Genomic DNA, 18080 nt, shown 5'->3' with positions numbered 1-18080 from the left:
TTGCGCTCGATATTCTAAAATCCCGTTATGACAATAAACGCATTATTGCATCACAACATCTGGATAAGTTGCTCGATATAGATATTTGTTCCGCGCGGTCAGCTGTTGCTATCCGCAATTTACTAAATGTTTATCAGGAAAACATAAAGGCGTTGGAAGTAATGGACTTTCCGGTTAAAGAATGGGACTTCGTTCTGTTAAATTTATTATTACGTAAGATTCCCGTCAATACGCGAAAAGAATATGAACGTTCTATAACCAACCCGAGTGAAATACCTAAAGTTCAAAGCCTAATTACTTTCCTCGAACGCGAACTTTCGGCGGAACAGATGATTTCAGTTTCTAATACACAGTCCACTCGAAACAATTCCTTAAGTGGTAAAAATAACACAAATTTAAATTCAAGTCAATCAAGCCATAATAAACATGTGTTTGCTACTAGTACGGCGTCAGCCCAAAGTCGACCTTACGACGATACAAATAAGGTTCGATCTTGCTTGAAGTGTAAAGGAATGCACACTCTTAGTAAATGTTTGCAGTTTTTGGATTTATCAGTTAAAGATAGATTTGCATTTGTTCAAACAAATAATGTATGTTACAATTGTTTATGCCCCGGGCACGACTTAAGGAATTGTAGATCAAGTTTTAAGTGTCGTAAGTGTAATAAACGACACCATACGTTGATTCATTTAGAATCAAACATTCCGCGATCGCCTATCAACGAAGCTGCGGATTTCGTTGCTGTTTCGCTCGCTCTTACGGAGCAGCCTGGCACGAGCAGCCCGTCCGCACTGTCCGCAGTCCACGGCGTAAACGCACCTCAGAGTTTAGGCATTTTAGGTAAGCTGCCTAGCACGGTTCTATTGTCAACAGCATTGGTTGACCTTTATTACGAAGGCAATAAAATTGCTACTATTCGCTGTATGCTAGATGGGGGTTCACAAGCAGCTCTGATTACAGAATCGTGTATGCAACGCCTTAATTTGCCGCGGCAACATGTTAGCGAGCCGCTGCTCGGTATCAGCGACTTGCCGCTGAAACCTAGGGGTACCTTTGTGTGCTCAATTTCGCCTAAGGGCAAACAAAATCCTATTATTCCATTAGAGGCGTCTATTCTGGCGAAGTTAACCCACCAAATGCCTAGTGTACCACTAGCACCTCTCGCTGATTGGCCTCATTTGCAGGGACTCGATTTAGCCGACCCTGAATTTCATAAACCTCAGCCGGTTGATATGATACTCGGCGAGGACATTTTCATGGATATTGTTCGCGATGGCATTGTCAGGGGTCAACCTGGAACGCCCACCGCAATAAATAGTGTGTTTGGTTATTTGCTAGGAGGTAAAGTGAACTTTACTTCCAATGTTTCGACTCCACGCCATACTTGTTTTACGTCGTTCGACAACGACAACCTTCAGAAGTTTTGGGAGCTGGAGTCAGTACCAGAGATGCGGAGTTACACTCCCGAAGAAAAGCTATGCGAATCCTTTTTTCAAAAGACGCATACGCGCGATGAAACAGGGCGATACGTTGTCGCTCTGCCATTCAAGCCCGATGCACCGCCGCTCGGTGAGTCTCGGCAAATTGCTTTAGCACGATTCCATAAATTGGAATACCGTCTAGAACGTAACCCCCAGTTGAAGGCGGATTATCACGCTTGCCTCCAAGAGTACGTGGATCTTAACCACATGGAGCTCGCGGACGATAACCCCCCCGCTGGCGCGAGTTACTACATACCCCACCATTCTGTGTCAAAAATTTCCGAAACTACCCGCACGCGCGTAGTTTACGACGCGGGGTGTCGCACGACAAGTGGACACTCCTTGAACGACACTTTGTTAACGGGTCCTAAGTTACACTTAGACATCGTTGACGTTCTTCTAAAATTTCGAGTGCATAACATTGCATTTTGTTCCGACATCAAACAGATGTATCGTAATATTCTTGTGCGTGAAAGTGATAGGGACTTTCAGCGCATCCTTTGGCGCCAATCGCCCGAGGAACCTCTGCGCGATTATAGGCTTCGTACCGTTACATTCGGTGTAAGTAGTTCCCCTTATCTCGCATTACGCACAATAAAACAGCTGGCTGACGACGAAGCTGAGCGTTTCCCGCACGCCTCACCAGTCTTACTAAATGACGTCTTTGTCGACGATGTGGTAACCGGTGCAGATACCACAGCCGAGGCCCTCGCTCTGCAGCAGGAGCTGATAGGTATTTGTGCCACGGCCGGGTTCGAATTACGTAAATGGCAAAGTAACTCGCCCGCTATTCTCGCTGCTACGCGATCCCCAGATTCTCATGGTGAGCGGCGCGAAAATGTTCATTTTGCCGAAATGGAAAATGATAAAGGGGTCAAAGTCCTTGGACTTCAATGGAATCCGGGATCAGACTCATTTAGTTTCAAAGTACAGAGTACTTCTCAGGCCAGTACGAAGCGGGCAATCCTATCTGAAATTGCAAAAATTTACGACCCCCTCGGGTTATTATCTCCGGTAACATTGTTTGCCAAACATTTAATTCAATTGCTATGGTTAGCAAAGGTTCCGTGGGACTCAGAAATCCCTATCGATATAGTTAACTCATGGACGAGTTTTGTTCGCGAGCTCCCGCTCTTATCTCAAATTTCATTTCCGCGTCATATTTTTAATACTGACGACTTCGATTCAATCGAAATTCACGGATTTGCAGATGCAAGTCAAATTGCGTATGCCGCATGTGTTTATATACGTCTTACGGACAATACCGGCAAGGTTCAAACTTATTTAGTTATAGCTCGGACCCGCGTAGCTCCACTTCGGCTTCGCCTTACTATCCCGAAAATGGAATTAATGGGATGCGTGATCCTGTCAAAATTGATAGAACGAGTAATACGTATTTACGGTGATCGCATTCGCCCCGACCAAGTTTACGCGTGGTCAGATAGTTCCGTCGCGCTCGCGTGGCTTAAGTCACCCCCGCACGAATGGAAAACGTTTGTCTCTAACCGCACCAGTGAGATTTTGTCCCGTGTCCCGGCGAGCTGCTGGCGTCACGTCCCGTCACCTGACAACAGCGCTGACCCGGCGTCGCGCGGTCTGCTGCCCGCCGCACTCGTACAAAATGACTTGTGGTTCCATGGTCCTACATGGCTCCAACTAAGTCACGACTCCTGGCCTATACAAAAACCGGTAATAAACACAACGGAGGAAAAACGTAATAAAATTGAATCAACAAATGTTCATTGCGCATGTGTGTCCACACTGCCTACTTCCCCGGACGATGATACCCTTATCACGCGATTTTCGTCGCTAGGTAAATTAGTTCGCGTCACGGCATTAATATTTCGTTTCTATAAAAAATGTAGAAAACATATACAAACGTTCCCTGAGTACGTCACCGTACCAGAGTACCACTTTGCATTAAAACGACTTATATTCATTACGCAACAACAAATGTTCGATGACGACATTAAAAATATTTCGTCAAATAAATCCCCTTCTTTACGTTTGCGGCGTCTCGCACCTATTCTAGATAGTGAGGGATTATTACGCGTCGGCGGACGTATTCATAAATCGTTTTTACCTTATGAGTCAAAACATCAATTGATTTTACCTAAACGACATCATCTTACAAATCTTATTATTGACGATGCTCATATAAACGAATTGCACGCCGGTCCGCAGTGCGTGCAAAACTCGCTTTTACAGCGATATTGGATTATTTCGGGTCGCGATATTGTGCGTCTGCGCGTGCATCGTTGTATACCATGTTTCCGCGCACGGCCCACTCGCATCCAGCCTCGTATGGGCATGCTACCTTCGGTTCGCTTGCGCCCCGCGCGCGTATTTAGTAAAACTTCGTGCGATTTTTGCGGGCCATTCTACGTTCGCGCTAATAAAGTTCGTAATGCAAAAATAATAAAATGTTATGTTGCGGTTTTCGTATGTATGAGCGTTAAGGCTGTACATCTCGAGGTAGTTTCTGAACTTTCTACTGAAGGTTTTTTAGCCGCGTTGCGACGTTTCACGTCCCGTCGAGGATATTGTACAGATATATATACCGATTGCGGACGTAACTTTGTTGGTTGTAATAATTACCTTAAAGAATTATACGCGTTCTTACGTAACGATTCGGTCATGAGCGTTCTCAACCAACAAACCTTAAAACAAGGATTAACTTGGCATTTTCAGCCACCGTATGCTAGCCATTTCGGTGGACTATTCGAAGCGGCTGTTAAGAGTTTCAAAACCCATTTACATCGCGTAATAGGTACACAAGCGCAAACGTATGACTCTTTTCAGACTATGACCTGTCAAATTGAAGCGGTACTTAACAGTCGTCCGCTCTGCGTGTTAAGTTCGGACTCTTCTGATCCGTTGCCCCTTACGCCGGCCCATTTCTTAATCGGAGAGCCCTTAACGGCCCTACCGGACGTTTCTTTGATCGACGACAACCCTAATCGTCTTACGCGTTGGCGCTGGGTACAACAAGCTGTCCAGCATTTCTGGCGTAGATGGAGCCGTGAATATCTCCATCAACTGCAACAGAGTACAAAGTGGCTTCAAGATCGCGGTCCCGCCATCCGTGAAGGCATTGTTGTTGTGGTATGCGATGACCACTTGCCGCCGTTACAGTGGAAACTCGCGCGCGTTCATGCTGTCCATCCGGGCACTGATCAAGTTATTCGCGTCGTAACTTTAAAAAGTGGGAACACATTGTTCAAACGACCCGTAGTTAAGGTCTGTCCCTTGCCCTTAGAATAATTCGTACATTCGTTACGACTCTTAATGTTAGCATTTAAGTTAGGTATAAGTTTCTTATCTTGCTAAACTTTCGCATGTTCTTTTAAAAGTCACTACGTGCTTTTAAGGTGAGCGGCATGTTCCGGCGAGGAACAGATAAGTAATAATTAATTTCTATGCATATTTAAATAGGTATTTTTTCTTACATACAAAGCAACACAAGTAGGAAAGAATATAATTTTCATGTATGTTAGCAAGATATTTTTGTGTTGGCAACTGCATTTGTCCCAAAGCCCTGCTTTCCGGCGCGGTATCGACATACGCGCCACCTAGTGAAGAAAAAAAAACTTCTCCTGCCGTTGAAAGCGAACGCACGCACCGCGCCGCGCTCCGGTTAAACTAATTCATATTTCGAGTTCTGTCGCTGCAATTTAAGTGAAAATCAACCAAAGACTCCTTCGTAACCCAGTGCCTATCTGATATATGCCAGCTGTCGAAAAAGCCGAGGATCTTCACACATCAGCCCAGCACGCGGTCTGCCAGGCGCTACTGGATGTAATGTAAGTTTGCCCTCCGAATTATCTCAGCTACAGATAATATAGTCCAGAACTACATATATTTTTTCCACGTCTACGAATATCAACGCCTTTAAGCAAAACATGATCATAAGGAGATTTTTCGCCTTCTGGCTCAGGGAACACTAAATAAGCTCAGGGAAATAGAACACTAGTGGAGCGGCCTTGGCCTGGGTCAGGTGGAGAGTAGGAATGGACTGTATGTATTTAAATGATAAAAATCATGGAAAAATAGAGATTTATTCTAAGAAGCACGTTACATGTTGAAGGCTAGAATTGAAGAGGTCGCTATAGTAACGAAAATCACTGTTGTCACATATTTTAAATAAAGAACATAAGTTTATTTTTAATGTTGCTAACAACTAGTCAATGCTCGGGTTCGAACCCGTCCAGCGGTAAAATACAGTCAGCGATGAAAGCTTGTACCAAAAACCGGCCAAGTGCGAGTCGGACTCGCGTTCCAAAGGTTCCGTACATTTTTAACAATGTATTTTTTATGTGAAACGTGAGTGAAATGTCTTTAAAAAACCGGTAGGGGTAGGATCAAAAACTAAGTAATTAAGTCCGACTCACGCTTGACTGCACATTTCTAATAGGTTTTCCTGTTTTCTATAGGTAAACAACTATTTTGTGTATTTTTTTGCAAAACTTTAGACCCAGTAGTTTCGGAGATAAAGGGGGAATTGTAATTTTTGTTGTCTATTTTCTTTAATAACCTCTAAACTATTTATTTTACAATAACAAAAAAATATATTTGAGATTCTTAAAATGAGATCTTTCATTTGATATATAGTTTGAAAAACTTTATTTTTTAATTTTCTCATTTATCCCCCAAAAGTGGCCTCCATCTTTAACATTCATTTGTTTACGTTACATGTCCGTCTTTGCGTCACAAATTTACATATGTGTACCAAATTTCAACTTAATTGGTCCAGTACTTTTGGAGAAAATAGGATGTGACAGACGGACAGACAGACGCACGAGTAATCCTATAAGGGTTTCGTTTTTTCCCTTTGAGGTACGGAACCCTAAAAATTAAAAATATACCAAAAACTTATTTGGGGCATTTTCTATGAAAAGGGACCTTATTGTCGATGGCGCTTACGCCGGAGCATCGTTAATAATGGCGTAAGCGCCATCGACAATAAGGTCCCTTTTTATCGAGCACACTTTTTATAGCTTTAATGAGTTTATGGAGTACGAAATAAGTTCCTAATCATAGATTTAATTTATTTTAATTTTTATATTATTTATTTATCTTTCTTCTTAAGTTAAGCTTTTTACAATATGAGTATAAAAGTAAAATATAAAAACGCTTACAAAACATTACAAAAAAAATATATAAACACATTATAAAAAACCTAACCTAGGGTGCCGCCGGCAGCGGGGCAGGGCCCAAGCTGCCGGTGGTCAGGGCCGCAGAGAGAGGAACCGACGGACTATCTGCGCCGTGTCCAAGATCACCGCCTTCTGCATCCAACCACCTAGCGAGAGTCTCTCAAGGGGTTGGTCGAGACTCTTCGCTATGAGACCGTTCGCTGAAACGACTATCGGGACAATGATCGTCGAATCAACATCCCACACGGCGGTTATCTCGTGAGCCAAGTCTAGGTACTCACTGGACTTGTCCTTCTCGGCTTTCACGAGATTCTCATCATGGGGGATGGTGATGTCGACGAGCACGGCCCGGCGCTGCGATCGATCTATTATCACAATGTCAGGCTTATTGGCTACAATAGTCCTATTAATATTATTATGTAAAATGTTACATTAACTACAATACAAATCATATTTTGTAAATAATTTAAAATATTGTGACATGTAATACGAATTATTATGAACAAATATATGAGTATGAGAGCGCTGGTGGCCTAGCGGTAAGAGCGTGCGGCTTGCAATCCGGAGGTCGCGGGTTCAAACCCCGGCTCGTACCAATGAGTTTTTCGGAACTTATGTACGAAATATCATTTGATATTTACCAGTCGCTTTTCGGTGAAGGAAAACATCGTGAGGAAACCGGACTAATCCCGACAAGGCCTAGTTTCCCCTCTGGGTTGGACGGTCAGATGGCAGTCGCTTTCGTAAAAACTAGTGCCTACGCCAATTCTTGGGATTAGTTGCCAAGCGGACCCCAGGCTCCCATGGAGCCGTGGCAAAATTCCGGGACAACGCGAGGAAGATGATATGAGTATGAGTATAGAAAATACCACATTTTTATCTTCGTTTTCATCAACAGAAGTGGTCCCGTCCGGGCAAGCGGTGAAAGCTCCTGCGCCCGCGCCGCCCGCCGGCAACTCTCCGGTCGGCGCAGCAGTCTCCGCTATCGCTATCATAGCGCTAGTTGCTGCTTTAGCAGCGTGGATCCTCTACGCTTTCAAGAACCCTCATACTAGGAGCGGGCAGCTGCTCATCAAGGTACGTCACTGTACAACAGGACCCGTCCACCTCTTCCCCGAAAAATTTCACTAATAATTTCACCATAGAGTAACTTATACTAGAGCGGTACTGTCATAGTAAATTTTGTAACCCCAGTAAATTCACTGCCATCTGTCGACACACTTTAAAACTAAAAATGAAGATTTATAAAAATGCGATAAAATGTATTTAAATATGGATAAATGTTTTTTTTTATTTGCATTAATTATTTTTATGATTTTGACCCATGTTCTATCACTGATATGCGTTAAAATTGTTAAATAACAAACGAAACTGTCAACGCCATCTATACGACTGTAGGCCAAAACTAGTAGCGCCCTCTGAACGAGAATCAAATTTTCTTGATTTTCGAGGCACGTTTTTTCCTTAGACTGTATCCATCTATTACGGAGTTATATCTATCTTTGATTTCACTAATAATTCTATGGAAAACATTATAACATTTACACTGATTTAAACTTTCACGATTTTTACTCATTCACAACGACGGGACTTAATCGCGTAAAATAAGTTTTAAATTTACCTCCGACGTTTCGAGGACGGCGTTGTCCCCGTGGTATCGGAGAAGACTGGCTAAAGTTTACATCAACATCTAGGCGCGCGAGTTTTTCGAAAAATAATAATTATAACATTATTGAGACAAAATCGTGAAGGATAACTAATCTAATCCGTCTGACATCGATCGGTGCTAATAGGGAACGTAACCTTTATCTAAGAAAATACATGATTAAGTATTGCTAATTACTTAAAAATAATCTCGTTAGACTAATAATTAGTCACTAATTATTCTGGGTGATTTCGAGGTCGTGATCCCCAATGTCAAAACCGGCCAAGTGCGAGTCGGACTCGCGCACGAAGGGTTCCGTACCATTACGCAAAATAACGACGTTTGTTGTATGGGAGCCCCACTTAAATATTTATTTTATTATGTTAATATTTGTTGTTATAGCGGCAACACAAATACATCATCTGTGAAAATTTCAACTGTCTAGCTATCACGGTTCGTGAGATACAGCCTGGTGACAGACGGACAGACAGACAGACAGCGGAGTATTAGTAATAGGGTCCCGTTTTTACCCTTTGGGTACGGAACCCTAAAATATAAAATATTGAGTATTGAGTATTGCATTTAATTCGTTTATCAAAAAGCCCTAACGATTGGCTTTCCCTTTGAATTGCTTATCCGTTCATTTGACTTAGCTCTAGGAAGGGATTTCCCTTTCAGAGATGCCGCTAAATGAAAGGGTATCCCCTTCCTAATTCAAAAAATTATGACATCTGTGCTTGCTAGACACCCAGTCCTTCACTTTATACATAAATAAGCAATATTTGATTCTATTTTTACGAATAGAAAGTTGAAAATAGAATAAGCGTATAATTTATAATCGATACCCCTTCAAGAGGTTAGCGCTTAAGGAACGGGCATCAGCTTACCCGTTTTATGAAGCGCTTAAAAAGCCGATAAAAAAGGGTTTTTGTTAGCAACGGCTTTGGTAGAAGCAAAGCCTTACGAAATACCCCCGAAGGGGATACCGGTCTTTTTTTTTTCTTTATTTAGGGTTCCGTACCCAAAGGGTAAAAACGGGACCCTATTACTAAGACTCCGCTGTCCGTCTGTCACCAGGCTGTATCTTATGAACCGTGATAGCTAGACAGTTGAAATTTTCACAGATGATGTATTTCTGTTGCCGCTATAACAACAAATACTAAAAAGTACGGAACCCTGTGTGCGCGAATCGCGATATAGGAGGGAAACGAGCAGACGGATCACCTGATAGTAAGCGATTACCGCCGCCCATGGACACCCGCAACACCTGAAACCTAATTATTAATAGGGGATATTACAACAATGTTCTGCCACCAGAGTGCAGCACTAGCCTTTTTAGTAGACTAGTTAGAGTTAATTAATGCAAATAAAAAAAAAATTTATCCATATTTAAATACATTTTATCGTATTTTTATAAATCTTGATTTTTAGTTTTAAAGTGTGGTCGATAGATGGCAGTGAATTTACTGTGGTTACAAAATTTACTATGACAATATCGCTCTATAATATTATATCCTCCTTGGACATACTAATGTTTACTTATTTTTTCAGTACCGACCATCTCAATGGAGCTGGAGAAGGGGCGAGGCGCGCTACACCGCCGCAACCATACATATGTAAACGTTTCAACACCTTCCTGAGAGGCAGCCCTGGCCGAAAGGTACCTAAGGCCCTGGACGTAAATGTGATTGCTAAACTAAATTGAACCTTATCGCCAATAAGACAGATTAGAACAAAATAATACAAAATACATCAATTTAACAAAATTTCCGTTAGACGCAGACATATTAAATATATTAATAACGGGTCACTCACGTATTTTAAGTCGAGAAACGCTCGACATGTTTCACTCCGTACCGAGTAGTGTCATCAGGAGCTTGCGTTGACGGTGACGGACCGGCGCAGACTGAGCACTGTCTCACCGTCAACGCGAGCTCCTGATGACACTGCTCGCGGAGTGAAATATGTCGAGCGTTTTTCGACTTAAAATACGTGTGACCCATTATTAATATATTTAATACATAAATTGACCCGTTATTAATATATTTAATAATTTCGTTACCAGGCATAGATGAAAATATAGGATAAAACAAATCGGTCTCACTTACAAATATGACAGTTTAGTTAGGACAGACAAGACAGATTAGAGAATTTTCTCCTAAAGAGAGCATCAAAACATCTGTAAATTTTTGCAAAATTATGAAAAAGTACTCGCAATTTTAGAATTTTTCTTAGCTCTAACGTGCACTAACATCAAACGACTGACTTCTCAAATGACTTTTTTGACGGTACTCTGTTAAACAAAAGCCATTGTTCCTTTTCTGTTAGCGGTCGCCCATTGTGTACCATTGAGTCTGAGCGCGTGCTACGGCGCGTGCCATTGTCAGTGGTACACAAAGGGAGACCGCTCGCAGAAAAGAAATAATGGCTTTTGTCAGGCCTATGGAACTCTCCGCGCGAGCTCGGATTTATACCTACGACTCGCTTCCCGCCGGCGGGACTCAAGCTAGCCAGTTGGTTGCTACACGCGCTCACGCACGCACGGCACCGCGCGCTATGCCAAAGAAATGTGTTCGTCACGAACAAATAACACAGCTTGTAGTGTAGTTGGATGCAGAAACAACAAAACAAATAAAAAATATAGTTTTTTTTCCTCTTTCGACGGATGAGGAAAGTAAGTAGACATTCTCAATATAGGTACTTACACCTACTGTTATTATTTTTACGATATTTACAAGCTACGTAACTATTAAATTGTTTTAAATATGTAGGTAATGTTTTTTACGACACATTTATAGCTATATATTTACCTAAGACACCTAAGTATTTGAAAGAAGCGTCGGCAACCCTAGCGTTGTGCCGGCGCGCGCGGTGCGGGGAGCGGCGCGTTGAAGGTCACTCCATTGTATTTTTGTGTAGTTATCAAAACGGTAGGTATTTGCGTTTTCTTTGAGAGATAAGTATCTGTTCGTAAGAACTATTATATAATCTGTACTTTTGTTTAACATATTACCGTCTTAGGCGAAAAAGTTATTTGAGAAGATGCAGACTTTAAGAACGGGCCATACGGGTAATAAGAATGGGGTCAGTATAGTGGTGTCACGAACACGAATTCGAGCCAATCGTGAAGTCTAACACCACAACGCGATTGGTTGATGAGTCTGTGATCACGCGCGCGATTGGTCGCAGCTAGTTGCGTTAGACTGACACCGCTGCACTAGCTCCATTCTTAGTGTCCGTAAGGCCCGTCCTTATATATATGTCAATGCATTAAACCGATATTAAAAAGTGCGAATGACAGCTAACTGATATGATTCCAATATCATTCTAATATCGGTTTGAATTAGCCTGTATGGTTAACACAAGTGACCATAATTAACAATTATTTTTGGTCACTTTGTCATTATTTTTAAATGTTAATTCGGTTAACAAAATGACCTGCACTTCTCTAGTTTGATGTTTACGGTTCTTCATATTTATGCTCAGTTTCCATCTTGAACGTGATCTTTTGAAAATACCGTCCATTACCTATGTAGATTTTACCGAAACCCAAAAATTATTCAAACTCTCAAAGCACCGAAGAAAATTTAATTTTTAAAATGTTCTCACCTGTGACATGACTAACCGAAAGGTACCTTCGGCGTTGTAAATGCGATTTTGCAATTTCGAATCGAACACAAAAGCAGTCACTCGGACGCCACGTCACCGAAGTGTCAAAACTGAAATTGAACTTTATGCACATGCACGTAGGTCTATGTTGCTATGTGGTCTGTGACCGAATAATCGGTCTTTGTTGTTGGACCTGCGGTGCCGATATATCGGTCATTGGCGTCCAAAAGGTTAAAAGCATATATACAGTCGACAACAAGATGAGGCATGTTAAAGCAAGGTTACAGGCCGGTAAAAATATAATTGTGCCATTCTCAATCAAAAGGGTACTCATTGTCGGTTGTCAATAGGGCGCTATTTCCATATAGCTTCAATTTGAAATAAACCTTATTGACAAGTGACAATGTGGCACCTTTTGGTTGAAAATGTCACAATTATCTATATTTATGAATTATACCAGTGTTCATAATTCATACACGTAAAGTGCCTTATATTTTGGACCACACTACACCCTACATCATCCATCCTTAATAATTAAATATCTATGTATAAAATACACTTTTTATACTATCACGTGTACATGCAAAGATAGATATAACTCCGTAATAGATGGATACAGTCTAAGGAAAAAACGTGCCTCGAAAATCACGAAAATTTGATTCTCGATCAGAGGGCGCTACTAGCTTTGGCCTACTGTCGTATAGATGGCGTTGACGGTTTCGTTTGTTTTTTAACAATTTTAACGCATATCAGTGAACGAACATGGGTCTAAATCAAAAAAATTATTAATGCAAATAAAAAAAATCATTTAACCCTATTTAAATACATTTTATCGTATTTTTATAAATCTTCATTTTTAGTTTTAAAGTGTGTCGACAGATGGCAGTGAATTTACTGGGGTTACAAAATTTACTATGATAGTACCGCTCTAGTATAAGTTACTCTATGATACCAGTAATGGCATTTATCTTAGTACAATTTAAATTTTAACGTTCCGATGATTTCACAAAATAAAAATTTACACAAGCCCAAGCATTATTCACAACAAAAATGGTAAAGAATTATTCACAACATTATCTCGATGCTGTTTTTCATCGGAACGTTAAAATTTAAATTGTACTAAGATAAATGCCATTACTGGTATCATAGAGTAACTTATACTAGAGCGGTACTGTCATAGTAAATTTTGTAACCCCAGTAAATTCACTGCCATCTGTCGACACACTTTAAAACTAAAAATGAAGATTTATAAAAATACGATAAAATGTATTTAAATAGGGATAAATGATTTTTTTTATTTGCATTAATAATTTTTTTGATTTAGACCCATGTTCTTTCACTGATATGCGTTAAAATTGTTAAATAACAAACGAAACAATCAACGCCCTCTATACGAGTGTAGGCCAAAACTAGTGGCGCCATCTGATCGAGAATCAAATTTTCTTGATTTTTGAGGCACGTTTTTTCCTTAGACTGTATCCATCTATTACGGAGTTATATCTATCTTTGCTGGTATTAAGCTACGATGTAACATTATGCATAAATTGAGACGTTTTCAAGCAAAAGGTACCACATTGTCGCTTGTCGATAAGGTTGATTTCAAATTGAAACTTTAAGCCTTATTGACAACCGGCAATAAGTACCCTTTTGGTTGAAAATGACACAATTATAGTTGCGCGAAGTATCCATTATCTTCTGCACACTATTTCTAATATACTAATACTACTATTACTATTTATAATATACTATTTTATATTGTCAATAGAAAAGTTTGTATGGTAATTTCTGACTTGAAACAATATTTTATATTAATAGCAATAGTGCCTTAAATCGCGTGGTTAATGAAAAACATATATTTTTCGGACAACCCATGGAGACTATATAAAGGAGCCAAATCTCTATCTATGAAAAGTGTCCATCAAAAAACAGTAATTAGGCGGCACCACCATACACCGAAATACTACCAAAAACAACCTACGTAATTTGGTCGGGTTATTTGTTGCCTTATATGATTCATGTTACACTCATGTGCCAGAGCCTAACTAGCGCCACCGGAGAGATTAGGAACTATTATTTAAAGCTGAAAGCGGTCACTTTTGCAACAATTCTGCCATAAGAGATTGGCATCCTTTCTACACCATCCATAGGACAACGGTTTTCAAAACGTCAATTATTGAAAATTTGAAAAAATTTGGAAAAGTATTAATAAAACTTTTTCTAAGACATATCTTTAAAATTATATGCGGCAATTTATATTCGTCTTAAATTATACTTATTCATTTAATTTCAACTATTTTTAATATATAAAACCTTACTTATTTAATTTGACTCCAGCATGGTATCTTAAATCGTCCGTACCTTTTAGAAAGAGACGAATAGATTATATCGAAGCGCGTGTAGTATATTAACGTAATTTTTTTTTTAATTATATTTAATCATATTAGGAGCTATATTGTAAAAATTATATAAAAAATTGTACAAATTTAATTTTACCCGAAAATAACATTCCTTATTTCTGTTTTAAACGATTTAAATACTGAACGTCATTTTTTTGTGAATTTTTATAAAAAAAAAAACCTTTTTTAAGGACAAAATTATATTCATGAAATAGTTATTTACGATACAAGTGCGGAAAATAGGAAATTCGAAACGAGTGGCGATAAATTAAAACACGACCGCAGGGAGTGTTTTAAATCGACACGAGTTGCGAATTACCTATTCGCACGTGTGTCGTACAACGTTTTACAGTACATATGGCCCTTTAAACTTTCGACATATGCACGAAAAGTGCTCTTTTACGCACTAGTGCAAGAAAGTAGCACCATATGTACTGTAAATTAAATTTTAAGATGGAGATTATGGAGAATACTATTTACTTTTTAATGTTAATTATCTACACGACTTGCACTGCACTTAAATCATAAGTTTTTTTATATAAATCAGAGACCTATAAATCATAAAGACGTAACATAATATTTGTATGTACGGCGCCATCTAATGAGCCAATGATACAAGATTGGCAGTCTACATTTTATATTTCTCTGATGTAAATTGCAATTGTATTAATATTACTAATATATTTAGGGGTGCAATATTTGATAAATCGATTTTAATAGATATATTTACGGTCAAATCTGTCCAAATATAACTGATTTAAATTAGTTTTAAACATTTTAAAATATACATGTATAACATTATGAAACTCACTCTTGGTAGTCTGGGTTTGATTCCTAGTAAGTTCAAATATTTTCATGACTTTGAATACTTGTTTCCGATTTGTCTATGAATGGGTGTTTATGTCGTCTACCCACTGAAATAAATATACCATAGAAGACGCAAATGCATCTACTTCGCGTGTCCGAACCCCGACCGAGCGTCGAGGTTGACCGTCGCTCTTTACAGTCCACGCGCGTCAGTTGTTGCAGCCGGACGTCCGTGAAAACTTAACAAAATGCTTCGTTGCGTGATAATTAACTGCAACAGCCCAAAAATTGCGAGCACCCAAAGGCAAGAACATATTTCCTATCACAGATAAGTAATTTTAAATTTGCGTAAATTTTGTATGAAAAAGTCGGCACGCTTGGTTTCAATACAAATCGTGGTATTTGCGTCATCTAGCGTATATATTAAATCTGTGCGTCTACCCGTGTGTATATTCAGGAATTCACTAAAAACACTGCTTTTCACATTAATTTAGAATAAGGATTTAATTAATTTACATTTGCAGCTGAGAGTATGCTTTTTGTTTTTTTTATTATTATTAGTAGTTAATGCTTTAATTTTATTCTATTTTTCGTTGTGTATCGGTCAATCAACTTTTTCATGTTTCTCATATTAGTACTAATTATCTTTAATATCTTATTTTATAGAAGTTACATGTGTTATGTTCCCAAATATTTATTTTCTTATACAAAAAGTCATTGTTGATTTAAACACTTTTTCGAAGAAACTTAATAATTTAATACAATTTTTATTTTATTTTATGCAATTATGGTTAAACGGCATTACAGCAAAAACCAATGCGCCGAGAAACTTAAGCTAACAGAATATTTCATTTCAAGAAATATATAATACAAAATAATGAATGGTTCATACACATTTTATTGTATGTTTAACTCGTTCGCGTCTTTCCTGTAGACATCGCTCAACACAATGTAAAGCTAATTTTTACGCAGTCTGTATGCATTTTTTTTTGTACTTTTTAGATTCGATAAAGAAAAAAATAAATGTTATTGTATTGTCCACGAAGTGACCTTATATTTCTGAAATGTGTTTGATCGATATATAAGATAAAGTTGTTTGACCCACCAGCAGTTATTTAATATATATAATGTAACATGCAGCTTTTCAAACTTGTATTTAACATGAGAGAGATTGTCAAAGTGTGTATAAGTAGAAAAAAGTTAAAATGTGTAATTCTCAAGTAAAAGGTACCACATTGTCGCTTACCAGACGCTCTGACAGGTTATTCGTATAGAGATGCAAGTAAATTTCACCCTTATGGTAAGCGATAATGTGGTACCATTTAATTGAGAACGACACAAATATCGGTCTTAATTTTAAAAGAATAAGAATAGGATTAGAATAGTAACATGCATGATTATATCGATTCGGAAGAGTAATAATTGCACTAATGTATAAGAAATCGTGCCAGTTTTAAGGCGAGGTATGCCCAGACCGACTTTCTAGCTATTTCTTATATTAATTATCTCCTTTGTCCGAAGGTTGACTGGTATAAATAGCCTTGAGTCCGCTATTCGTACGATTGTATTTTCATTTGTGCAGTTAAGCTTAAATGTGACGTTTTCAAGCAAACGGTACCACATTGTCGCTAACTATAAGGACGAAATTTGCTTGTATCCTTATACGAATAACCTGTCACAGCGTCCTTATGGCAAGCGACAATGTGGTACCTTTTGCTTGAAAACGACAAATAAATATAGTAACACATATAAAGTAGAATTGGAAATATCACAAATCGGTCTAGTCATACCTCGGTTTACCTGGCCAATGCCATGTAATTATATTTTCATGACCAGGTTTCTCATTTACATTAGTACGTTGGTTACAAAGTTATGATTAAGTGAATATTCCACACAGTGCCTTATGGGTTCCGGCAGAGCGTTTCAAACTTTTTTTAATTAAATGTGACGGTTTCAATTAAAAAGGTACCACATTGTCGCTTACCACAAGGACGCTCTAACTGGTTATTCGTATAGATGCAAGTAAATTTCACCCTTATGGTAAGCGATAATGTGGTACCTATTACTTGAGAACGACACAAATTGTGTTCAGATTGTTTTGGGCATATCGCCCGCTTAGTTGCTGCTGCTGACAGTGCTGACATCTCTGGTTGAATTTCTGCAGAATCTCTGAGGAATACCATCTCGAAATAAACTATTTTAAAAAAAACTACTTATCGAATTTATACACATAGAAAACGCGAATAATAGTCATAAGTTCCGATTATTTTATCAGTCAATAATATTATTATCATCTATGTGACGTTTTCAACCAAAAGGTACCACATTGTCGCTTACTATAAGGGCGAAATTTGCTTGTAAAAAAATCCTTATACGAATAACCTGTCACAGCGTCCTTATGGCAAGCGATAATGTGGTACCTATTGCTTGAAAACGACACATATATTTTCTACGTAGTTTGAAAGCATAATTGACTAGTACCTTAGCCTAATAAAACAAAAAGACTGGTAATGTCCACTAAATCGCGTTCCTTCATTAGATGGCGTCACTTACACCTCTTGTTAAAATAACTCACCCTCCTTTCAATAGATGGCGTTACTTAGACCTCTTGTCAATATAACTCACCCTCCTTTCAATAGATGGCGCTGTACATTGAAGGGACGCAATTTAGTATAGACATTGTCCGTCCATACAGTAATTAATTACTGTTCTAACTCTCTGCGGAACCCGGTACGTTTGTGTACTTAGTTCAGTTAGCATCAAAACTAGCGGATCAGACTCTGTCAAAATTATATATTCTCTAATCACTTAACAAAAAGATATATTGTCTCTATATGTGCCGTTTTCAAGCAAAAAGGTACCACATTGTCGTTTACTATAAGGACGAAATTTGCTTATATCCTTATATGAATAATCTGTCAGTGCGTCAATGTGGTACCTTTTTCTTGAAAACGACACATATAGATTATACTAATAGATTAGATAC

The 18080-nt window shown here is 38.9% G+C and overlaps 1 protein-coding gene across 1 annotated transcript in view; it reads left to right on the top strand.

Annotated features, from left to right (window-relative positions):
- Window positions 1–10063, top strand: part of LOC134754584 (plexin domain-containing protein 2) — a 58473-nt gene extending 48410 nt beyond the window's left edge. Inside the window, exons 11-12 of the mRNA XM_063690900.1 lie at window positions 7536–7714; window positions 9834–10063. Coding sequence (XP_063546970.1) covers window positions 7536–7714; window positions 9834–9902 — 248 coding nt within the window. The 3' untranslated portion in view covers window positions 9903–10063. The remainder of the gene's footprint in view (window positions 1–7535; window positions 7715–9833) is intronic.
- Window positions 10064–18080: the final 8017 nt, after the last annotated feature.

This window comes from Cydia strobilella, chromosome Z, assembly GCF_947568885.1.
Source record: "Cydia strobilella chromosome Z, ilCydStro3.1, whole genome shotgun sequence".
Taxonomy (NCBI): Eukaryota; Metazoa; Arthropoda; class Insecta; order Lepidoptera; family Tortricidae; genus Cydia; species Cydia strobilella.
Note: the sequence above shows the minus strand (reverse complement) of the source record. Positions and strands in the feature narration are given on the sequence as shown.